Source organism: Baudoinia panamericana, assembly GCF_000338955.1.
Source record: "Baudoinia panamericana UAMH 10762 unplaced genomic scaffold BAUCOscaffold_4, whole genome shotgun sequence".
In the NCBI taxonomy this organism is placed as follows: domain Eukaryota; kingdom Fungi; phylum Ascomycota; class Dothideomycetes; order Mycosphaerellales; family Teratosphaeriaceae; genus Baudoinia; species Baudoinia panamericana.
Window position 1 is genome coordinate 872708 of NW_006911260.1, and position 22236 is coordinate 894943.

The following is a 22236-nucleotide window of genomic DNA, read 5'->3' on the forward strand; positions in this document are numbered from 1 at the left end:
TTTCAACCACTTTATGCACCCCATCAACCAAGGCATTGACTTGGACACTCGGCCTGATTCCCACTACCTCTCCATCATAACAAGTGTGTTCTTGATCCTTGAGACTGCCACACATCACGTGCTTCTTTTGTACGAAAGCGGCACTGTAATTGTTCGCTTAGACTCTCCGCCACAGCGTTGCACGTGCGGCGAACAGGGCTGAAGAGTTGAGATTGGCCAACGTTCGCATCGTGACACTTACGGCCAATCGCAATTCCCCTTCTATACATGTATCCATCCGCACATACTCTACAACTACGAGTTCAAACCTGAGAACCACCTCACGGCAAAAAGGATCGTACTCGCGTCTGCGTGCATAGCCACCCCTAGCAACCTTCGAGGCGTCGACGCAACGTAGACCATCCGCCAGCAGCACGCCGCGCATGGCAACAACTACTCTGACGACTCTCTCCGCCACACCCGCAACGCTTCCCATGGCCACCACACATACCATACAGGACCGAACGGCCGAGTTCCGCTCCATCCTCCTCCAAGCCCAGAAGACACTCGCGCGGCAACGAAGACCCGGCGCGCCAGCATCGCAACCTTTACTACCGTCCGCATCGCAGAATGGCACCGCGACACCGCCTACGCGCAAACAGCGCAGCGAGTTCGCGCGCAACGCCGCGGCCATTGGGCGAGGGATCAGCGCTACCATGGGCAAGTTGCAGCGGCTCGGCGAACTGGCGAAGCGGAAGACGCTCTTCGACGACCGGCCTGTGGAGATCGCGGAGCTTACCTATGTCATCAAGCAAGACCTTGCCGGCTTGAACCAACAGATCGGACAACTACAGCAACTACAGCGCGCCTCAGGCACGGCCACAGCGAAGGAGGAAGGCGAGCACAACAAGAACGTCGTTGTATTACTGCAAGGCAAACTAGCAGATGTGAGCGTCAACTTCAAGGAAGTCCTCGAAGTGCGAACCCGCAACATCCAAGCCAGCCGCTCACGACAAGACAACTTCGTCTCGGCGGTAGGCGCGCACCAGCAACCACAGCAACAAAGCCGCACGGATAGTCCACTCTACAGCACACCCTCGTCAGCACGCGCACGAAGTCCTAAGCCACCCGGGACCGGTCAAGGCCAGCAGGACGTGCTATCATTGGACAACCCCTCCGGCAACCCTCTCTACGCCGGGCAAAACACTCCCCAATCGCAACAACAACTGCAACTCCTCGAAGAAGGCAGCTCCACAAACACCTACATCCAACAACGCGGCGAAGCGATCGAAGCCATCGAACGCACCATCTCCGAACTCGGCGGCATCTTCGGCCAACTCGCGCAGATGGTGTCGGAGCAGGCGGAGCAGATCCAACGCATCGACGCGAATACCGACGATGTGGTGGACAATGTGGAGGGGGCGCAGAGGGAGCTGATGAAGTATTGGAGTCGGGTGCAGGGGAACCGGTGGTTGGTGGCGAAGATGTTTGGGGTGTTGATGATTTTCTTCTTGCTTTGGGTGCTGATTGCGGGATGAAGGGAGAAAGCATAGCGCGCGAGGTCCATTGTACAGCTATAGCATAAATATGATACTCGCATTTTTGGTCTTGCTCCTGCATCTGGCAGGGTCTTTATCGCACTAGGTGGGTAGCATGAACGACTCTGTCCGCCAAGCTTCAGGAGGTTGACGGCACGTGAGGCATCGTCTCGAACCCCTCAGTGACGATCCGAACTCCATTTGCATCTGCGTCCAAACACAATCCGATATAGCTACCTAAAGCCAAAGTAAAACGCGATAAGTGACATCCAGAAATAGCCTCGTCTGCCGCAGCGGGTACCTGCAGCGAAAGCGCGAAGCATCCATCATCCCGCATCCTCGAAAAGGCCACATTACCATCACATTCACAATCCGCCAGCAAGACACCACGTAACCGATACATTCCCGCACCCGACTTGAATGCATGGGTGACCATCATCCGCGACGTCTAAGTGTGAGCACCAGTTCCGCCTTCAGCCACAGCCGTCAATCCTCACTCGTCCTACCCGTATATGGTCATCAACGCGGCAACAGCAGCAGTGCGGGCGGCAGTGGCTACGACCACGAACTGGGCGATCTAAACGACAGACGAGATTTACGAATCGACACTGGACTCGCGAACGGGGGAGAAGACGGCGACGACGACGACAACGACGAGGTGGGAGAGCAGATGCCCTCGAAGAAGTCGCGCTCGCGCTCTAACCTTCGCAAGACCCTCCACTCCAACGGCAACGTTTCAGCCGCTTCCTCCTTCTCCCCCACCGACATGAACGGCTCCTTTCGCGAACGACATAAACCCGGTTCTCCCCTCGATGCGCCGGATGACATAGCGAGCCAGCATGCGCGGTTGATGGGGCGGAGTTCGTTCACGCTTGATGAGGCGGTGCCGGAGACGCCGAGGAAAGGGGGAGGTGAAGGTGGGGATGGGAGTAAGGGGTTCTTTGAGCTTCCCGAGCAAGATCGACGGAATTTCTTGTTGCTGGTGTTGCTGTATTTCTTGCAAGGGATACCCATGGGGTTGGCGGGAGGCAGTGTGCCGTTCTTGCTGAAGAGTCATCTGAGTTATGGGCAGATTGGGGTGTACAGCCTGGCGAGTTACCCGTATAGCTTGAAGTTGCTGTGGAGTCCGATTGTGGATGCGGTGTGGAGTGCGAAGGTGGGCAGGCGGAAGAGTTGGATTCTGCCGATACAGGCGTTGAGTGGGATGGCCATGATATGGCTGGGTTCGCACGTGCAGGAGATGATGGTGAAGGCGGGGGAGAACGATGGCGCGGGTGTTTGGGGCTTCACGGGGTGGTGGTTTGGTTTGGTGTTTATGTGTGCGACGCAGGATATTGCGGTTGACGGTGCGTTCCTCCTCACTGCCAAATTGGAGAGCAAGATGGAATGCTGACAAGATTCTCAGGCTGGGCTCTAACCCTACTCTCACCGCAAAACCTCTCCTACGCCAGCACCGCCCAAACCGTCGGCCTGACCGCTGGCCACTTCCTCTCCTACACCGTCTTTCTCGCCCTGTCCAGCCCGGATTTCACTAACAAGTACTTCCGCCCGGCCACAGCACCCTTACCAACCGGCCTCATGACACTAAACTCCTACCTCCAGTTCTGGGGCTGGGCCTACCTAGTCGTCACCCTCGGTCTTGCCCTTCTCAAAAAGGAGGACCGCACGCGGGAGAAAGAAGGTATCTGGGACGTCTACAAAATCATGGGCGGTATTCTCAAGCTTCGGAATATCCAGATCTTCATCGTCATCCACCTGATTGCGAAGATCGGCTTCCAAGCCAACGACGCCGTCACGAACCTCAAACTCCTCGACAAGGGATTCAGTCAAGAAGACCTCGCGCTGACAGTACTCATCGACTTCCCCTTCGAGATCAGCCTAGGCTACTACGCCGGCAAATGGTCCGAGCAATACCAACCCATGACCGTCTGGACCTGGGCTTTTGTGGGCCGGCTCATCGCCGCCGTTTTCGCGCAGGTGGTCGTCATGATGTTTCCGGCTGGCGGAACGAACAACTGGTACCTGTTGGTCGTGATCGTGGAGCACGTCTTCAGCACCTTCATGAGCACGGTCATGTTTGTGGCGATTAGTGCGTTCCATGCTAAGATTGCCGATCCGGCGATTGGAGGGACGTATATGACGTTGCTCGCTACGTAAGTTGACCCGGCATGGCACAGCGTCGATGAGAAGAAAGATGGATTTGCTAACGGTACGGTGCATCCAGTGTGAGCAACCTAGGCGGCACATTCCCCCGCTTCTTCATCCTGAAGTTCGTGGATGCGTTCACGCGAGCCACGTGTATACCGCCTTCGCAGTCAATACCGTCTGCGGATCTGAAGGGCGAACTCATAACGCAGCCCTTCAGCTGCGTGCTGGAGGCGGACAAGCACCGCTGTCTCGATGGAGGCGGGATTTGTAAGGTGCAGATGGATGGTACGTTGACCCCTACTTGCTAACGTTGACGGATGGAAACAGACATACTGATGTGCGTACGCTATAGGCTACTATATTGTGAACATCCTCTGCGTTCTCTTCGGCGTAGTGACATTTTGGGGCTTCATCAAGCCTAAAGCGCTGCATCTGCAGAGTCTGCCTATGCGGGCCTGGCGGCGGAGCGAAGGCGCTGGGAGTTGAGACACGTACCTACACCTGCGACGCGATGAATAGACCGCGGACTGTCCTTGCAATGCACAATTGGCATGGCACAACAATACGTCCCTCCAGATTTCTTGCGCGTCTGCCAACATCAAGCTTCTTTCCAATATACCCTTGCGCTACATCAACTCACAGGTACTCCATGTTCATGCCTTCCTGTTTAACCGTGATCCCTACTTCGGCCTTCACATCGTGAGCTTGATCAAACGGCTGCAACCACCGCTCGCGCTTACGGTGCAGCTCCTCTGGCCTGGCCTCCGACATGAAGTACTCGGCAAAAACCAGTAGCAAATCTGGGTGCCCTTCCACCGCGTCGCCGAAGCTGTGCCAAAGCTGCTTTGTTGCACCGTCAGCTTCGCGTGTGCTCCGCCAATGACACAGAGCATCGTGAACGCGGTCAAGCACCGGTTTTCGCCGGAAGTGCACTGGGAAAACGGCGTGGATGTGATCGGTCAGCATGCTCGCCGCCTGAGCAGGTGACGGTGCGTTCGGGCTTGCATTCTCTCCCTTTCCCGTCGCAACTGCAAGCTCCACCAGAGTCTCATGGACCTTCTTCGCAGACTCTGCCAGGCTCCCTCCACCGGCTTCGAGCACCTTGCGACGACGCCATTCCCGTATGAGCGTCTCCCTCACCGCGCTCACGGGGGCATCGTCGCTCGCGCTCATCAGCGCCGATTCGGGTAGATGCTTCGGTGACTGAAGTGGCCACGCGGCGTGCTTCGGACACGTACACCAGCCTTCGCATGTACACTCGACCGCCCGCTCCAGATGTGCGAAGGCGACGCGAAGAGGTGATGGTGGCTCCGGCGTAGAGTCAAGCGAGGAAAGAACGGAGCTGGAGGCTGCTACGCTTGTTCGGGTGCGTTGAACAGCAGTCACGGCAGGTGCAGGCGTGAGGGAGGAGCGCTCATCGTCCACGCGGTAACCTACAGCCGACGAGGGATCTTCCCGCTTGTCTGAGCTGCAATCGCTGAGTGCCGATTCTACTGGATCGCTAAGGCTGCTCTCAGATCTTGCGTGACGCCGTGGTGCGACGAAAATGTTAGACCCTACGCTATCGGGGCGCTCGATCTCTGGCGAAGGGTTGAGCGGTGTCATCGGAACATCGGAAAGGGTGGAGGAGTCGCTGCGTGGCAACGCAAGTGCAGACAAGTCGGGGTGGGTTGAGCCATCCATTGGAAAGTGGGGGTCGGAAGCTACGCTCGTTGGATATGAGATGCGAAAGAGCGTGCTGCAGAGTATGAATAATGCTGATAGCTGGCTACAGGCTTTGCCGATGGAAAATCGGAACAGTGTGAGATAACAATGAGTGATGCAGTGACGGCGAGTGGTGTCGTGCAAACAGGAGAGAAGTAGGCATCAACGTGCCTGCCACATAGTGTTTCTCTGAACACACGAAGCTTAGCTTCGTAACACCTTCAAGAATACTTGACTGCATGACTCACTAGGCTCGTGAATGTGATGTGTCTTTGCCCGGTGTTAGCACCGTTCAGAAAGGCACGCCATGGAATCGCGTTCTGAACTTCCGCTTGCAACATCATTCAGATTGTTCCATTCCCTTCCACCACATCATCAAGCGCGAGACCGAGCTGTTGACTGAGTCTTGCGGTCTCATGGTTCCACCGCAATAGGAGCGGATGAGCAGCCGCAATCTGTTCGAATGTTGGCTCATGGTGGAGCTCTATAACCTCGTACAACCAGATGCCATCCTCTCCAAAGTACGTTGATCCGCAGAGTGAGGCGAGCGTCAGATCCGCTTCTGCTTGCTGTCGAAGTTGATGCACCTCTTCACGCACCTTGCAAAGGTGGTCACGATCATTTGCGCCGTTGATGACACCCTGCGTAGAAGGCGTCGAATGTGCTGGGAAAGCTCGGCACAATCCATCAAGCGCTCCTAAACACCCGCCTGCCTTGAGGCCAAGCTCTGCACCAAGGCTGTAGCCTTCATCGAAGCCTTCTTGCATATGCTGCTCCTTGCTTGCAGCAATGCCCTCGCGGTAACCGCTCGTGACATGGATGCTTCGCAAGCGCGGTATATCGGAGGGATGCAAAAGCAGGTGTCCCAGACTACCCTCGCTGTTTACTGCTGCAACATCCACTTGTGCGTCTCCATGCTCCCTACTTGGCGAGGTGGGCGCTGATCCGAAGACATCATCGAAAGGATCCTGATATATCGGCTCAGGCTCGGTTTCTTCAGCTACAACGACTGTCATGAACGTCTCATCCTCTGCGTGCCCACAGGAGAGAAGCAAATCGCGAAGCATCGTCTGTCAGCCATGTCTACAGTGCGTCGGCAAAGGTAGTGAAGACAGCACGAGAGTCCTCAAGCAGGATGTTGTGGCTGTGCCAACGACCCGAAGTCTGGAAAACGTCGCCACATTTCGATAATTTGACTTCATGCAGGAGCCGAAGCAGATGCCGGGTGGTGTCGCTGGCGGCCCCGGACCGACGCAGAAGGGTCGGCTTTTATGGGCCTGCCGTCAGCCTCGTCACGACCTCCTATCCACTTGAACGTGCTTACATTGCGCAGATCGGTACGTTCAGTCGGTTCTCCTTGTGATACACTGATAATGAAACGTCCGCGACTGGCGCGTACGACCCGCTTATCATCCGCTCTGTACTAGGCAAGTAGAATCTCTCTTCCTATCTCGTCGTCGTCCTCTTCTCGTCTCTCACAGCACCCTTTTCTCGCGTACACTGAGCGCAGATGGCGCACTCAGCACAAAGCGCGCGCACGTCATTCGAGAGCAGAGAGAAATTGCAGGACACTCCGTTCACCTCTACAGCCCCCTCACTTTACAATCCTGCTGATATTGAAGCCGGTCCGGAAGACAATATACCATACAGGATCCCGACTCATACGCCTCATGACAAGGAAGGCGCGCCTCTAGAGATCTCACCCTCGCACCTGTCCGTCCCAGCACAACCCGGTATACCGGATGGCGGTTTCGCAGCTTGGCTCCAAGTGGCTTGCGGCTTCTTCCTCTTCTTCAACTCCTGGGGTCTTATCAATGCCTTCGGGGTCTGGCAGAGTTACTATACCACCACTCTTCTGCCCAGTAGTAGCAATAGCGCGGTCTCATGGATTGGGAGCATCGAAGCTTTCCTGCTCTGCTGCTGCACTATCTTCGCAGGGCCACTGTTCGACCGCGGCTATGTGCGCCTCCTGGTCTGGACAGGCTCGTTTCTCGTCGTCTTCGGTCTCATGATGACGAGTCTCTGCAACCAATACTGGCAGATCATGCTTGCGCAAGGCTTGTGCATGGGTATAGGTGCCGGTGGGCTCTTCATCACCAGTGTCGCCATCATCCCGCAATACTTCACGACCAAGCGCGCTTTCGCCATTGGCATCGCAGCGTCCGGAAGCAGTCTCGGAGGCGTGATCTATCCCATCGTCTTCTACCGCTTGCAGCCTCAGCTTGGGTTCGGATGGGCGACGCGAGTGGTAGGCTTCATGGCTCTCGGCACGCTCTTACTTCCCTGCATCTGCATCCGCGTGCGATCATTGCCGGCAACACCGCGCAAGCAGCTCGTTGACTTTTCCGGCTTCCGCGAATTGCCATTCTGCCTTTTCTGCTTGGCAGCTTTTGTCGGCTTCATAGGCCTGTACGTTCCATTCTTCTACATCAGCGAATTTGGCGCGACTCAAGGCGGATTAAATGAGAATTTAGCATTCTATGTAAGACTATCCCCTGTGCCTGAGCACGGCTGTACTTGAGCGGACGGCTAACGGTTACAGATGCTTCCCATTCTCTCGTCTGGCTCCATCGTGGGTCGCATACTCCCGTCCTACATCGCAGACCACCTCGGCCCGCTCAACGTTCTCACAATCTGCAACATCATCGCTGGTATACTTGGATTCATCTGGATCGCAGTTCACAATAGCCTCGGTGGACTTGTAATCTGGGCGCTGCTATACGGAGCCTTCAGCGGCGCTTTTGTAAGCTTACAGCCTAGCACGGTCGTCAGCATCACTGATGATATGAGCGTTGTTGGAGGAAGACTGGGCATGAATACATTTTGCGCGGCATTGGGCATACTGATTGGCAATCCGGTTGCGGGTGTCATAGTCGCACAAGGCTGGATTGGGTTGCAGAGCTTTTGCGGAGGCACCTTGCTCGCCGGTGCCGTACTGGTGGGCTTGACAAGATGGTCAAGAGTGGGTTGGAGCCTGAGCCAGAAAGCGTAAGGACAGGCGGCTTTGGCCTTCCCCACCAAGGCAAGGATACAGAACACCATGAGGTTCAATTTAGGGTACTTCAGTCTTGCTGCGTCTCTATCGAACGACCTGGCTTGAAACACCACATCGCATTCAATCAGCACTCGATATTTTGTCAGCTGGTTCGGACATTGCATCTCTGTTGGCGAGCATTCAAAGCTTTACGGTTCAGCAGCGGCCACATCACTGCCATGGATGCGCAGCGGTGGGAGTCCTTATACGGCTTAAACAGAAAAACGTGCTAATTGGGTCACCGTGGTATCTTCGCACACGAAAGGGCGCAACTCCATAACCACGCCAAACCGGCCCGAGTGTCAACCTACCATTAACAGCTGAGCTCTGGCACTACCACAACGCTTGTGCTCCAGTGCACTTGCCAACAATGCTCCTGGCTTGCGAAAAACGTGAGAACCGTCCGTACAACATGCTGTAAACGCATGCGACCCAGCAGAAGCCGGTTGATGTGGAAGACAGAACGTCATGGCATGATTGCTGAGTCACGTTGTCAGCGCGATGGGCTCGTGCGTACGCCCCGTCGATACCCATCCTTCCCGGCCGTCGCTAACGTTTCAACAGATTGTGACGACGTACTGTGCTGATAGGGTCGTCTTTACCATCGAAGCTCTGCGACGACAATGAACGCCCCCAGTGGACTGCTGAGCATCCACATCCCTGCGACTGGGTCAGCACTATCCGAACTCTTACGCCCTCAACAGAAACTCCCGGGACTGGACGGTGGCTGTCACGACGTGTTACCTGTTAAGAGGCCAAGACCCTGGCCTTCTCATTTCACTTCTTATGTGGTTCCGCCGGTCCTTGAGTCGATGCTGCTCGGTGGACTGACATTTGTTGCAAGCTGGATGACCTGAACATCCGGATCGATCGGCCAAGCATTGGCTGCTGCTCTGCCAGGGAACGGGACAATCATAGTATCTTGGATTGCGCGAGAAGTGCATGGTACGCTAGGCGAAAACAAAGGGTAGGCTTAGTAGACCGATAGACCTCCCATAGGTGCGATGTTGGTTGGAAATATGAAGCTGGAAGCGTTCTACGGTGCAACTCGTTACACAATTTCATACATACTGGTGGAAAGCCTATTGAAGGAGCTGCTACTGTAAACATGGAATGACAACCTGGCAAACCGCGTCGGCAGCCATCCCCGTCATCTTCAACTCAATTGACGGAGACACCCTCAACAACTACTGGCTCTCACTGTCAGTCTCGTCGCAGTTTCAAACGAGCGTTCGACTTTCATTTAGCGTCGCACGACCCTGCCTCCTTGAGCAGATGCCACGAACATATTAGCGATGCCATTGTGACAAGCAACAATGGTGCATTGCAGCTTACAGTCGGTTGTAATGCTGATTGAAGTTTTCAGGGTCTCCCACTCCCATCTCCGCAGAAGATGATTGTATGTAGACTCATGGCGACAATATATCCATGTGGTTGGACGAAATGCTATCAATGGTGATACTTAAAACCCCCAAAACTGGTATGTTGCGGCACGCACTTCGCGGCACAAAGTATGAAGCCGTGATATAGGTGTGAAGCATTTTTAAAATCTCTGCACAGCCACATCTGATCTAGCGAGCAAGGTGAATATTGTATTCTAGGCTGCAGCAGCGCACATAAAAGATTTTGCTTCCCATCTTGAGTAAGCGTAGGCCAAGACAGTCAGTAACAAGTCTCTCCATAACCATCCTCAAGAAAAACACTATAAAGGGCCGGCAAAGCGACCCACAATGGCGGACAATCAAGTGCTCACACACGTCAACTTGGAGCGTCAAGGCTTCAGCAAGGTCGCCAGCGGCAAAGTGCGTGAGATATATAAGCTAGACGAGCACACTCTACTATTCATCGCCACCGACCGTATCTCAGCTTACGATGTCATACTTGCAAATGGCATCCCCGGCAAAGGTTCCCTGCTCACCCAGCTCTCTGCGCACTGGTTCGATTTAATCAAGTCCGAGATGCCGGAATTGAAGACTCATATGCTCACCACGGCACTACCATCGAGCGTCCCGAGTCAGTTACGTTTGGTGCTAGAAAACCGCACGATGCAGGTCCGCCGATACCCCATCCTACCAATCGAGTCCATTGTCCGGGGCTATATCACCGGCTCAGCGTGGGCAGAGTACAAGCGCGCTGGCACCGTCAACGGCATGTCGATGCCAGAAGGTCTCCAGGAGAGCCAGCGGTTAGAAAAGCCGATCTGGACGCCGAGCACCAAGGCTGAGGCTGGAATGCACGACGAGAACATTTCCGAGGCTCGTGCTGCCGAGATAATTGGAGATGATGTCGCAAAAATGGTGGAAGCAGCATCACTGAAGCTTTACGAGATGGTAAACTGCTCCTGTATACTCGGCGTCCGATCAGCATGCTGACCATGTGATCCGTCAATGAAGGCCAGGGACTATGCTGCCGCTCGTGGTATATTAATCGCAGACACCAAGTTCGAGTTCGGGCTGGATCCTGCGACGAAGGAAGTGGTGCTCGTCGATGAGGTACTGACGCCAGACAGCTCACGCTTCTGGCCTGCGGATGGCTACGAGGTTGGAAGGAGTCAGGCAAGCTATGACAAGGCAAGTATGAGCGATGGCTTTCATCAATCTCCGAACCCTTCCGCGTGGTGTGGTCGCTGACTATGTTCCATAGCAATATTTGCGCGACTGGCTCACCAACTCCGGCAACAAGGGCAGAGACGGCGTAACAATGCCAGAAGACGTGGTGAAGGCGACCACCGCGAAATACCGAGAGGCATACGAAAGGCTGACTGGCACGACATGGAGGTAGTCTGCTGCTGTTGACGCAGACGGGTATGCCCTCCGATCTCAAGTGCTCTCCAGTGCCGTCAATGTTTGCATATAAAGCCCATCCGCCTGCGATGCCGAAGCTTCGTCACCGTTCCACCGTGCAATTCGTGCTTTCATTGACAAGCAATCGAGCATTCCGTTCGTATTCTGCGTAATTGCATAAACTGACCGCCATTAGCGCATTGCGGTTATTAAAAGGTGTTCTGCAGCCTTACGTTCTCTGGCTCTTTCAAAAAGCGTACTAGCCGCTCTCATTTTCTGCACCCGCTCAGACGATCCAGCCTCGCGGGCATCGCCTGCAAGCCCTATATAAGCTTCACCCAAGGTGACGAATGATGTGGCTGCTAGCTCCGGCTGCTTAGCTTCTAGAACCTGGATTATGTCAGTATTGGGGTGAAGTACACATCTGAAGTCAGGTGCTTGAGGTACCATGGGCAGAGCGGCCTCAAGTAAGCGTCTCGTTGCGTCAAACGCTGCAAGCTCGTTGAGGATGGGTGCCAATGAGCTGACAGCTTCCAGAAGTGTCGAGACAAGCGTCAGCCGGCTGGCAGTTGAAGCTGCTCGCAGCGCAATCGAAAACGCTTTGGTCGCTTGTCCACCCGATGCGAAGACTCTGCTTTTGAGAACAAGCATGCGAAGGCGACGGGTGACATCTAATCACGTTTCAGCTAGCGCCCAAACTGCATGCAGCACTGCCATCTACCGTTTCGCGCCGCATTGCGCATCCCTCTGATGTGCTGGTTGACGCATCTGTATGCGGCGTCGTACATTTCTTCGCATAGTAGAAGCTCCACTTTAAGAAGGTCAACTTCGAACGTCACCTCGGATTCGGCAAGACGTCGAAGGGGTTGGAGCTGCGACATGTAGTGCTTCGCGGCTTGCAGATTGTGACTGAGTACGATTGTCAGCACCTGAGGGCAGCCATTTCAGAGATGCCATGATGATGTCTCACCCGCGAACACTCTCCATGAGATGTACCAATGAGATGAAGCATGAAACTCGATGCTCCAGCTTGAGGACACCACCAATTGACGACAACATCACCTGCAACATCCTCAGTGCTGCTGTATATCGCCCGCACTGTGCTAAGTTGTACGCTTTGCGACATGTCGAGCGCACGCGATCGGTCAATGGCGCAGATTCGCCGTATATAATCGTGATGGAGTTGTAGGCTTTGCTTGCAAGATGTGACAGTCCCAGGCGGTCAAGAACAACACTACCGAACAGTGCTGTTGCAGGCATGACGGTGCGCAGATCGTGCTGAACGTTCAGAAACGCAGATTGTGTGACGAGTTCCAATGTTTTGGTTGTGCTGCCGTGCTGTTGCTTATCAGCTTTGTGCAGACTGGATGTCCAATACTTGCCACTACTCACAGTGTACATCATGAGCTTCGATTCCTCCAGCAGCGTGCTGCTTAATAGCGACCAATGCTTCGTCTCTCGAGCTTTCGCCTTGAGGAATATGAGCTCGTCCTGCTCGCTTGTCACGCTGCCGACAGAGGAGGACACAGTTTTATATGTGGCATGGCGACTATCAGGCATGGCTTGCCGCAGATAGAGCAGCCATGATAGCGCAAAGTTAAGGCATGCCGTGTCCTGGTTTTCGCGCGCTTGTATGGATTAGCAAGGCAACCTTCATTCTTAAAGTGTGGCAGCTAACCAGTCGCAATACACTCGTCCATTGCTTCGACACTCTCATCCCAACAGTCGAAGTCCGCATGTAGGACGCTCAGGTGCAGCAGCGCATATTGGTAGTACATCCTCGGGTTATCTGAGGATCCGTTTGCGGCTTTCGATGCTAGCGAATAGTCAAAGTACCGATGCAGACTTTCTACGGCGCCGCTGTATTGGCCAGCCTTCCACTGCTCGAAGAATGCCAGAAAGTACTGTAAAGAACTGCTCCCAGCATCATGCTGCTGATCAATCCAGCTTTGCAAGGCTGTACGAAGATCTTCCGGTACACGACCACCGAGTTTCTGGAGATGCTGAATGCAGAATGTGGTTAGCTCATTCGCATCTTCGACACTCATGTAGCTTGCTTCTCTGGCCCCAACATGCTCGTATGATGGATCCAGCACGCCGTTAGAACTAGCTGAAATGGCATCGTACCGCGCTGCTTCGTCAGGATGACGGAGCGCCCAAGACTTCCAGCTAGGAGCTCTATATGCGCAGAAGCTGGTCCAGAGGCTTTGCACATCAGGAAACTGAAGTCGCGTAAACTCAACGCAACATCGGCGTACGAACTGGCCCAACGGCGAAACGCGGGACAGTCTAGTTTTGCTATTGCTAGCCTCTCCGACAGCTCGAATCCAGTTGGGAATGCGCTCAAATAGTTCACGGAAAGCGTCCAGACCGTCTAGACGCCACAACCGCTGAAGAAACACGTCGTAGACAGTTCTACCGGGCAATACTGCAGCTGATTGAGTGAGTGCGCTGAAGGCTCCATCTATGGCGTCGCGACCACTTTGGAATCGTTGGCTGCGGGACTTGGTCGACTTCACGTCGTCGATCGAAGTGTGTATACGTGTAGATAGAAAGCTCAGCACTGCGAGCCTTGCGTTGGCTCCTAGGTGTCCGTCCAGGTAATGCTCCACGAGAACAAGCAAGCAGACTCTGTCTGGCACCAGGAATCGAGCCATACTCTTGTGCGATTGAGTAGCATCTTTGCTGTTGCACTTCTCAGGTTCACGATACAGTGTCGGAAGCGAGGAAGGCGCTGTCACAATCTCTTGGCAAACGCGAAAGCACGTGGCGTTCCGTTCGATGACTTCACTTCATTCACTCGCGCTCTCCAGCAACATAGAAAGCTTCACCACCCGACACCTGCAACGTGGCGTATCTAAGAGACAACAGTGCGCTCGATTGGCCATTCCTGCTATCCTCTCCTCCACATGCGCCAAGAGGTAGGGTCCGCGCATGAACGAGATGATCTTAAAGCCGGGTCACCGACGAGGGCAAGTGCAAGGCAGACGTTGGTGAGATGAGGCTTACGACATGGTACCCATTAGTAAAGTTTGCCTGAGTTACCCCCAAGGAGCTGATAAGATGTCTCATGTAGGAACGTCAACGGAATACGTAACCCGTTTTCATACCAGCCATGGAATCAAGCTCGCTCATTCCCTGCCATGTTCGATATCCTGGGTAGTGACATCGTTGTCATGCAGGAGCTCAAAATACAACGCAAAGACCTCCGAGACGATATGGTCTTGCTTGACGGGTGGGACTGCTACTTCAGTCTGCCCAAGCATAAGAAAGGCTACTCTGGCGTGGGCATCTACACCAGGAATGCAACCTGTGCGCCGGTGAAGGCAGAGGAGGGCCTTCTGGGTGTACTGCCTTCGCCGAACGGGACACCTTATTGTCAGCTCCCGGAAGATCAGAGCATTGGAGGCTATCCTAGCGAATTGCAGGTTGCCGAGCTGGGTGTTGATCCCATGGTACTTGACGCGGAGGGCAGGTGTGTGATGGTGGAATTCCCAGCGTTCGTCCTACTTGGTGTATATTCTCCAGCGAACAGCAACGGCCTGCGTGACGACTTTCGGTACGGCTTCATCTGCGCGTTAGATTGCCGCATTCGCAATCTCAGCAAAGCCGGCAAGCGGGTGGTACTCGTAGGTGATCTCAACGTTTCCCGTGACGAAAGAGATACTGCGTCTGCGCTTGAGGATATGCGTAAAGCCGGGATTACGCACGAAGAGTACATCAGCACGCCAAACCGCCGCATCTTCAACCAGCTGCTGGTTGATGGCGAAGTTGTTGGCGAACGAGACGATGGTCGCGAGTCTGGCCTTCTGTGGGACACCTGTCGCGCATTTCATCCTCAACGGGAGCGGATGTATACGCACTGGGAACAGAAGATCAACGCACGCCCGGGGAACTTTGGCAGCAGAATCGACTTTGTCCTGGTATGCGAAGAGATGCAGACCTGGGTCAAGGATGCAAACATTCAAGAAGGCTTAGTTGGGTCTGATCACTGTCCCGTCTACGCGGACTTCCATGATGATGTGATGTGTGCTGGGGAGACGGTGAAGCTTGCTGATGCCATGAACCCAGCAGGCGTCTTCTCGCGTGGATTCCGTGCAAGGGAGTGGCGACTTTCAGACGTACCAGTCTTCTCTGCTAAAAGACTTCCGGAGTTTGAGAGACGAAGGAGCATCAAGTCCATGTTCTCCACACCGAGCCTCATCAAGCAGTCTTCGACGCAGGTTGCGCAGGGCGTATTTGATGCTGAGCGAAGTTTCATACCATCCCCACCACAGCGCGAGAGTGAGGAGCCTCATACAACAGTACCGCTAAGTCAAGAAATTGCGTCGACAGCACCTACAGCGCACGACAACCAGTCGTCATCGGGGGTAAAGCGAAAAGCATCTATGGCTACAAAGCTCAAGTCATCGAAGCGGCAGAAATTGGATGGCGCTGCGCCTTCTTTGAAAGGCCAGCAAAGCTTGAAAGGCTTCTTTCAGTCAGGCAGAGCCGAGGTAGACACCACTGCGTCTACACAGTCTTCGACTGCCATCGAGCCGGACGCAGCTGGTGTACTGACAACGCCGGAGACTTCACCTATCAAAAGCACAGACGGCGGCATCAATGCAAGTGCTACTCCCGCCTATGATCCGACCACGCACCTACCCGACCTGGACTCCAATCTCCCTCCATCCTCTCAGTCTTCGACGACATCTCCGTCAAGAGTTTCCGCGAAACTTGCAGCTGTCGAGCGGACGCAGAGGTCTTGGTCCACCCTCTTCTCCCGTCCAGTAGCGCCCATGTGCGAAGGACATGACGAGCCCTGTAAAAGCATGCTGACGAAGAAGAAAGGCTCCAATCAAGGCCGCAGTTTCTGGATGTGTGCGAGACCTCTGGGACCGAGTGGAAACAAGGAGAAGGGTACCCAATGGAGATGTCCAACCTTCATTTGGTGCTCAGACTGGCAGAATGGGAAAGGGGAGGCGAAGGATGGTGGAAACGGCTGACGCAGGATTATATGCGCGGCGATCTCTCTCATCATGCCGAAGGTTGAGCGGCACATATGAAGGCAGTTCGCCGAAGGTAGTGCCGGTATGCCGGAAGTGCAGATGGACTGCATTGGTTACCCATCGTCGTTGTTTTATGTACTTGTGCTAACGCCGTGAACGCCATCTTATCTCACTCGTCCTCTCGCTCCCCTTTCCCTCTTCACCTCTACCTTCCCTGATCTTCCACCATCACGTTCCCCATTAACGTCTCGTATCTTTCTCACCCAGAACGCAGCAGATAAACAAGGTAAGCAGGCAATCAGGTGCAGAAGGCAGCAATTGTGCATAAGGCGAGCAAGCAAGTCGATCGACAAGCCTGCAGCTCGTCAGTCGCTCATGCTCGGCTGGTGGCGAGCAAGTCGCGCACGCAGCACAGTATCTGATCGCGCCAACGCGCCGCCCGACGAAGTTGTCGCCAGTAGCAGGCCACTTGCTTGATTTTGCTGGTGGTGGTTCGAAGAATTTTGTGGTTTTTGGTTTGTTGCTTGTGAATGAAGCGAGTGAGCACTGCGTGCGGTGACGTGACTATGCAGAGACATGCAAAGGTGTCTTCCAACAGCGTTGTTGGACGTAGGCGAGGCCTGGTGTACAGTCTTGTGAGGCCGCAATTTCGCAGAAAACGAACGTGAGCGCTGGCTAGGTGCGAGGTATTGGCGATTCTGGCAATGATGCAATGGACCGTACACGGGTATTAGGGAGGACAATGGGTATCGCTGAAGGCTAGGTGTAAGCCCGCGATGACCATCGCTTTTCGTGTGCATAACATGATGATGTTGCAGGTGCCTGTGAAAGTGCGATCACGCTGGGTGACCCTTGTTGCCCGGCTCATGAGAACCGCCATTTGGGACAGGATCGACTATGGTGCGAACGGATTGCGCCCTCATTCTGGCAGCACGTAGCTGTGCTCGACAAACAAATCGAACAGTGCCCTATCGTCGTCGTCTAGAAGGCTCGTAGAAGCGTTGTCCGGTTGCTGCGAAAGAGTTGCTGCATGGTTGCTTGCGTTGGGCGTTTGCTGCGGTAAGATAGCGCTGTTCGTAATGCCTGTGAGCGTGCTACTGGCTGCTTGAGCTGACCCTTCGACCGTAACGAGGGCGGAAGGCCAATGAAGATTAGCCCTGATGCCCACGGGATCATAGATGTCGATCAATGTGCCGGTCTCCTCACGCGAGATCTGCGCTCCAGTGGTTGGGTCAGGCTGCCATGGCTCCTTACCCGAAGCTTTACCCGCAATGAAAACGGCAGGGTCGATGGTTGGCGTCTTAGGAGGCGTCCACTTGTAAGGATCCTTGCAGATCTCGGCGGCTGCACCTGTAAGCTCTAGTGGCGCATGAAGAATCTCCGACTGGACTCCATTGGTGAGCGATCTTGCGACGCCAGCTACCGGGCCTCTGCGACGACGCGGCCGAGGCGCTCCACCGTGCCCAATCACCGGCGCAACAAGGCCTTGTTGACCGTGCTGGGAGGGAATGATATTGTTGCCGGGGAAGAGGTTGGCACCGCCGTTGGGAGGACCGCCATTATTGGCAGCGACCGTAGCTGTAGTCATGCTCGGAGCATTGGCTTGGACGGCGCTGTTCAATGTTGCATAGTTGTGAGAATGGAAGCCTCTTTGATTGTTGCAGCGCTCCGCTAGTTCACGAATGTACCCGTCCTGGTCTCTGCCAATGTCAATAGCGATGTGACGACCACACCTGCTGGTACGAACATTCGGCTGATTGAGGTGAGGCTCTTGAGAGTACTTCAACAGCGGCATGTACTGGGTCTCGGCCTTGAATGCTAGGTTGTCGTCAAGCATGGCAAGTACGTGAAAGTCGTCTGGAAGAGGTTGCTGAGGGCTGATGTCAGATGAGCTTTGCGCTTGGGCTCGCGCCATCTTCGCCAGCTTGTTCTTTGTCATGCGCTTCTTCTTTTCCGAAGGCTTGCGGGGCTGGTATTGGTAGTCAGGATGCGCTAGCTCATGCTGCCTCTTCATCTCCTCCGCCTTCTGCTTGTAGAGAGCTTTGACTTCATCGCTCTCTGACTGCCACTGCTTGCCAATGATAACGGCTAGACGGTTTGTGTCAGCCGGCGTGACATGGCAAACAGAAAAGTCTACTTACAGATCTCATTATTGTGCAAGCCCGGGTTCTGCGCAACAATTTTGGGGTGCCACTCCTTCCTGTAGATTATAAAATGGTTCAGCGGGCGTGGAACCTTCTTCTCGGCGCCTTTGGCGCTGATGGAAGACGATCCAGGCGATGCAAGGTCAGGCTTTGACGCCGAAGGTGTCGGTGGCATCAGTCGGATGGGGAGAAAGTTGGCAGAATTCGCTGACAGGTCCACCGTTGTTGAAAACTGCGAGCATGTGGCGGTCCTGGAGGTTCAGTAAGCGTGGGTCACAGTGGGCTGGTACTTTAAGCGCACTCACTCAAGATGTTTCTTCAATAGCTCCAAGCCTTCAAGGCCAAGTTCTTGGACCATGCCGAGAGGAACAAGAGGCTGAGCGACCCCGTCACGCAGTTGAGCCAGGACATGATCGAAGGCGACGATGAAACCTCGAACCGCTCCGACGGCCTGCGTCGGCTGTGAAGCGACCTGCGCTTCCATATCAATGAGTGTTGTGCTTTGGGGTGTACTGATAATGATAAGAGAAAAAACTAAGACAATAGGGGTTGAAACCAATGATTCGGTACAAGAATGAGGACGGCGACGGAAGAAGGAGAAGTGATTTTGGTGCAGAAGGTGAGCATTCGAAAATTCGGTGGCTGGTTGACGCTGCAACCGAGCATCTTGGCGCGATCGCACCTTCCCCAAAAGTCACTTCACTCAGCGAAGACTTATGAAGGAGGACTTACTTCTCGCCAAAGTCTGATACGCCCACTTCCACGCAGTGATAACCTGCCATGCAGGCTGCAACCGATCACCCTCCAAGGATGTCCAAAATATCAGGTTTCCGGCCAATGGTGGCAAAGCTGAAGAAGAGCAGGCGCCTACTTCCCCATCAGGGACGCGACCGTATCACATCTACTGCAGATGAGTTTCTCCAGCTCCTCGCCTTCGACAGCTCGCTCGACGATGACCACCTCGAAACACAGGATTCTCTGATCAAGCCTGCCGTATTCTCGCGGCGCATTCACCTTGCGCCACGCCAGCGTATTGCTCCAGGACAACTTGAGAGGCTGAACAAGCTCTATATGCTCGAATCCGAGATAACGCAGCAGCTTCGAACTGCGTACATGGCCGAGCGTTTTCCCAACGATGACGAAGACCTGGATAGTGGAAGTCCGCCTCCTGGAATCAGCAGCGCCGAGAGGCCACAACCATTGACCGACGATGAGCGCACCCTGATTCTTCGAGGCGCCGAATCTGCTCTGCACTGGTAAGTCTAGGTCTGTCGCATTTTGACACTTGGGGCTGGAAGCTTACCGTACGCCTAGCAAGGTTGACCAGGTTGCAATGCAGCGTGGTTATGTCGGGTGGTCCGAAGCCACGAATGCGGCAGGTAATGACGTCCCAGCCTACGCCGATGCTGTCCTCACGAGCTTTTTCCAAGTGTGCAAATTCCCAAACAAAGCAGAGATCCAGATGTTGAGTAGCGTTTGTCAAGATGCATCCCCGCCCGTCATCGAGCTTTGGTGTAAGTCTTGTAGGAAACCTTCGTGGTACGCTTGCACTGATGGAACACAGTTAACCTCAAGCGGGAGCAATATTGGTGGGCTACTGCTGCATGCAAGTTCGTGAATCACAGGCGCAGGATTGTCAATCAAGTGTAAGGCTACACGCATGGAGTGCAAAGGGTTCAGCTGAGGCCGAAGCGAAAAGACGCTTCATCTGTCCGTTTGAGAATCTATCTCTGTTAGTAGCCGACGCTAAGGACAAACGTCGCCTCAGTTGAGACTGTGTGGCGGAGGAATGTTCTTTGTCTCACTGGCGATGGCAGGAATGTGGAACAAAGCATGAACGCAAGACATGCCTTGCATATACAATGCTCACTGATAATGTTCACATAACCTATGTCACAAAGAGCTTGATCTTGAGGAGTAGTATGATACTCCGCGACACTCTCATCATCTTTTGGCCAATTCGGATGTGCTTCATGTCTGAAATCCGCGACGTCTCATGCCACGGATCCTCGTCCGACGTTCTTCACCACGGAGGAAGCTCGGCCATGAATGCTTGGCATTTTACTTCAACATCTCCTCCACACGAAGTGACTCTTGTTCCGGACTGATGCGCACATCAGACGGCGGCGCTCGTATTCCCGCTACCAAAACGACACCACCATGAAGATGTATAAGCAGGGGCGGTTGTTGGTATGACTTCAGTGATCAAGCCTTTTTCTCGAAGAGCTGTTCGAGATGCCAACAGTTTCACACCTTAGGCGCGGCAGAAACCTAGGTTGTTGAATTACGCGGTCTTCTCACAGCTTCGCGACGACGTGGTCGGCACCGCCGTCTTCGCTTCTGTTGCAGCGGCATGCACTTCATCAACATTAACACCGATGTGCTTACACGCATGTCGCGGTTTATACCTGTAGGAAGGTCTTTCTTTGTGCGCCACCTTTTTGCGCTGATGCCATGTACTAAAACACCATCCTTACTTGCGACATCGCTACCCTGTCTAACTTTGCATGCAGTATTGAGTGTGCTGCTAACGGGAAGAGTAAATCTCTCCGCTGGCTGTTACGCGGTAGAATGCCCAGATCTGGACGGTGGGATCAGTGCGCCTTCCAGGAAATTCTCGGTGTTTCACTATTACGCAGATTGCGAAGGTCAGTTCCTAGCAGCTTCACCACAGTATTCACAGACTTGACAACTTCTAGTGCTCCGCTCCATATTTGAGCACGGTCGAGCAGATCAGCGTAAGTGATGCAGGGCTCGTCGGTAATGGTATTTGATCTGTGAGGACGTTCGCTATCCTAGCTTACAGTACGCCAAAAACGCCTCCATCACTCCGTTCCTCGGGTATGTTCCATAGTTTGACTCTCGGCTCCCTGCTTCCCTTCCAGCGAATTCGACGTCACGTTCGACCCAACGCCCGACAACGTTGCCGATCTTGAGGCCGACGCCTACCATGGTGTCGAGCTCGATCCGATCATGAGCATAGCAGAATACCTCGACCTCGATTTCTCCAAGTCTGTCAACGACGATGGCGTTGCTTGAGGTCAGGCTCAGTCGCCAAGCAGAATACCGCGGACATTCGATCAGACCGTCCAACACAAGCACGCCGTTCTCTTGCAAGCCATGCAGTAAAAGCTTTCTCTGCTAATCCTGGCTTATGGAAGCTGAAAAGCATGAGACACCAAGATCAATCCGAGGCTCCAGTGTCGATCGCAAACCCGAGCACTCTTTCACAAGCAACATCATCAGAAGAAGCGACAGCGTACAACCCATTGCCCGGCCCTGCCGCGAGGTTATCGTTACCGCAGTACCTGTCATTGTTAAAGCACATAGCCAGCATATTCACTACAGCAGAATCATTTCGCAGCAGCTCAGAGCCACTGAGTCTACGGTTCATCTATGAGCCACACACGGCATAATGCGGCGTCTTGTACACTTGACAAGCGTGGACATCTTGTAAATCAGGCTTGCTTGCCCTTAGCGAAGCAACATCTCCTTTGTGCACAGACTGATGTAGCACAGAGAGAGACGCAGCAGTAGTGGGCGGAGGCGGTTAAGGGTGCCGGTAGCGTCGACACCGGAACGACACCGGCTACAGATGGCGTTGCTTAACCTTCTTTTGTACGGTAATGGATCGAACAGTACTCACAGACTACCAGCTCCCCATGATCGAACTGTTACCGTGATAGTGCGTACTGTATTGTAGCCACTCTATGCCATCATAACCATCATGGACACTTGTCTCGCTCAGGATTTGCATTCAAATATGGTACCCGTGACAGGATCAGCCACGTCTCACATGCTTCATCATGTGCAATGGCGGGAATGGGAAACAGCATCCAGAGCAATAGCTACTTCCGGAAACTTGAGAGCGCCAATACCAGCATGACCAAGTCGCCCGTAGGAAGGTATAGGAGT

At 54.1% G+C, this 22236-nt stretch overlaps 13 protein-coding genes across 13 annotated transcripts; 8 read left to right on the plus strand and 5 right to left on the minus strand.

Annotated features, from left to right (window-relative positions):
- Positions 1 to 473: 473 nt before the first annotated feature.
- On the plus strand, positions 474 to 1517 carry BAUCODRAFT_121051 (uncharacterized protein; the record flags this gene model as incomplete). Its single annotated transcript, XM_007676729.1, has 1 exon — positions 474 to 1517. One exon carries the CDS (start codon positions 474 to 476, stop codon positions 1515 to 1517), a length of 1044 nt encoding a protein of 347 aa, XP_007674919.1.
- Positions 1518 to 2283: 766 nt separating this feature from the next.
- BAUCODRAFT_67240 (uncharacterized protein) lies at positions 2284 to 4151 on the plus strand (the record flags this gene model as incomplete). Its single annotated transcript, XM_007676469.1, has 4 exons — positions 2284 to 2863; positions 2923 to 3670; positions 3742 to 3950; positions 4018 to 4151. The coding sequence occupies 4 exons, from the start codon at positions 2284 to 2286 to the stop codon at positions 4149 to 4151; spliced, it is 1671 nt and encodes a 556-aa protein (XP_007674659.1).
- Positions 4152 to 4301: 150 nt separating this feature from the next.
- Positions 4302 to 5348, minus strand: BAUCODRAFT_121053 (uncharacterized protein; the record flags this gene model as incomplete). The annotated part of the gene is made up of 1 exon (XM_007676730.1): positions 4302 to 5348. The coding sequence occupies one exon, from the start codon at positions 5346 to 5348 to the stop codon at positions 4302 to 4304; it is 1047 nt and encodes a 348-aa protein (XP_007674920.1).
- Positions 5349 to 5501: 153 nt separating this feature from the next.
- BAUCODRAFT_414628 (uncharacterized protein) lies at positions 5502 to 6622 on the minus strand. Its single transcript, XM_007676731.1, has 2 exons — positions 5618 to 6622; positions 5502 to 5558 (listed from the first exon to the last, which is right to left on the minus strand). The coding sequence occupies exon 1, from the start codon at positions 6434 to 6436 to the stop codon at positions 5714 to 5716; it is 723 nt and encodes a 240-aa protein (XP_007674921.1). The 5' UTR covers positions 6437 to 6622; the 3' UTR covers positions 5502 to 5558; positions 5618 to 5713.
- A 257-nt stretch (positions 6623 to 6879) lies between these two features.
- On the plus strand, positions 6880 to 8805 carry BAUCODRAFT_137947 (uncharacterized protein; the record flags this gene model as incomplete). Its single annotated transcript, XM_007676732.1, has 3 exons — positions 6880 to 6994; positions 7094 to 7851; positions 7912 to 8805. 3 exons carry the CDS (start codon positions 6880 to 6882, stop codon positions 8359 to 8361), a joined length of 1323 nt encoding a protein of 440 aa, XP_007674922.1. The 3' UTR covers positions 8362 to 8805.
- Positions 8806 to 9687: 882 nt separating this feature from the next.
- Positions 9688 to 11281, plus strand: BAUCODRAFT_414916 (uncharacterized protein). The gene is made up of 5 exons (XM_007676733.1): positions 9688 to 9933; positions 9987 to 10045; positions 10099 to 10733; positions 10797 to 10973; positions 11047 to 11281. The coding sequence occupies exons 3-5, from the start codon at positions 10134 to 10136 to the stop codon at positions 11182 to 11184; spliced, it is 915 nt and encodes a 304-aa protein (XP_007674923.1). The 5' UTR covers positions 9688 to 9933; positions 9987 to 10045; positions 10099 to 10133; the 3' UTR covers positions 11185 to 11281.
- Positions 11282 to 12142: 861 nt separating this feature from the next.
- Positions 12143 to 13894, minus strand: BAUCODRAFT_414981 (uncharacterized protein). The gene is made up of 3 exons (XM_007676734.1): positions 12865 to 13894; positions 12579 to 12814; positions 12143 to 12516 (listed from the first exon to the last, which is right to left on the minus strand). The coding sequence occupies exons 1-3, from the start codon at positions 13841 to 13843 to the stop codon at positions 12421 to 12423; spliced, it is 1311 nt and encodes a 436-aa protein (XP_007674924.1). The 5' UTR covers positions 13844 to 13894; the 3' UTR covers positions 12143 to 12420.
- Positions 13895 to 14120: 226 nt separating this feature from the next.
- On the plus strand, positions 14121 to 16355 carry BAUCODRAFT_32166 (uncharacterized protein). The gene is made up of 2 exons (XM_007676225.1): positions 14121 to 14201; positions 14263 to 16355. The coding sequence occupies exons 1-2, from the start codon at positions 14185 to 14187 to the stop codon at positions 16172 to 16174; spliced, it is 1929 nt and encodes a 642-aa protein (XP_007674415.1). The 5' UTR covers positions 14121 to 14184; the 3' UTR covers positions 16175 to 16355.
- Positions 16356 to 18131: 1776 nt separating this feature from the next.
- On the minus strand, positions 18132 to 18496 carry BAUCODRAFT_67524 (uncharacterized protein; the record flags this gene model as incomplete). Its single annotated transcript, XM_007676491.1, has 2 exons — positions 18132 to 18265; positions 18319 to 18496. Coding segments are annotated over 2 exons (312 nt in total), but the record flags the coding sequence as incomplete, so codon positions are not given.
- A 1402-nt stretch (positions 18497 to 19898) lies between these two features.
- BAUCODRAFT_32168 (uncharacterized protein) lies at positions 19899 to 20228 on the plus strand. Its single transcript, XM_007676226.1, has one exon. The coding sequence runs from the start codon at positions 19926 to 19928 to the stop codon at positions 20091 to 20093; it is 168 nt and encodes a 55-aa protein (XP_007674416.1). The 5' UTR covers positions 19899 to 19925; the 3' UTR covers positions 20094 to 20228.
- A 220-nt stretch (positions 20229 to 20448) lies between these two features.
- Positions 20449 to 21360, plus strand: BAUCODRAFT_129903 (uncharacterized protein). The gene is made up of 5 exons (XM_007676735.1): positions 20449 to 20777; positions 20835 to 20969; positions 21021 to 21059; positions 21128 to 21162; positions 21207 to 21360. Exons 1-5 carry the CDS (start codon positions 20675 to 20677, stop codon positions 21255 to 21257), a joined length of 363 nt encoding a protein of 120 aa, XP_007674925.1. The 5' UTR covers positions 20449 to 20674; the 3' UTR covers positions 21258 to 21360.
- A 145-nt stretch (positions 21361 to 21505) lies between these two features.
- On the minus strand, positions 21506 to 21715 carry BAUCODRAFT_121060 (uncharacterized protein; the record flags this gene model as incomplete). The annotated part of the gene is made up of 1 exon (XM_007676736.1): positions 21506 to 21715. The coding sequence occupies one exon, from the start codon at positions 21713 to 21715 to the stop codon at positions 21506 to 21508; it is 210 nt and encodes a 69-aa protein (XP_007674926.1).
- Positions 21716 to 22005: 290 nt separating this feature from the next.
- On the plus strand, positions 22006 to 22226 carry BAUCODRAFT_414935 (uncharacterized protein). Its single transcript, XM_007676737.1, has one exon. The coding sequence runs from the start codon at positions 22049 to 22051 to the stop codon at positions 22205 to 22207; it is 159 nt and encodes a 52-aa protein (XP_007674927.1). The 5' UTR covers positions 22006 to 22048; the 3' UTR covers positions 22208 to 22226.
- The last annotated feature ends 10 nt before the right edge of the window (positions 22227 to 22236 follow it).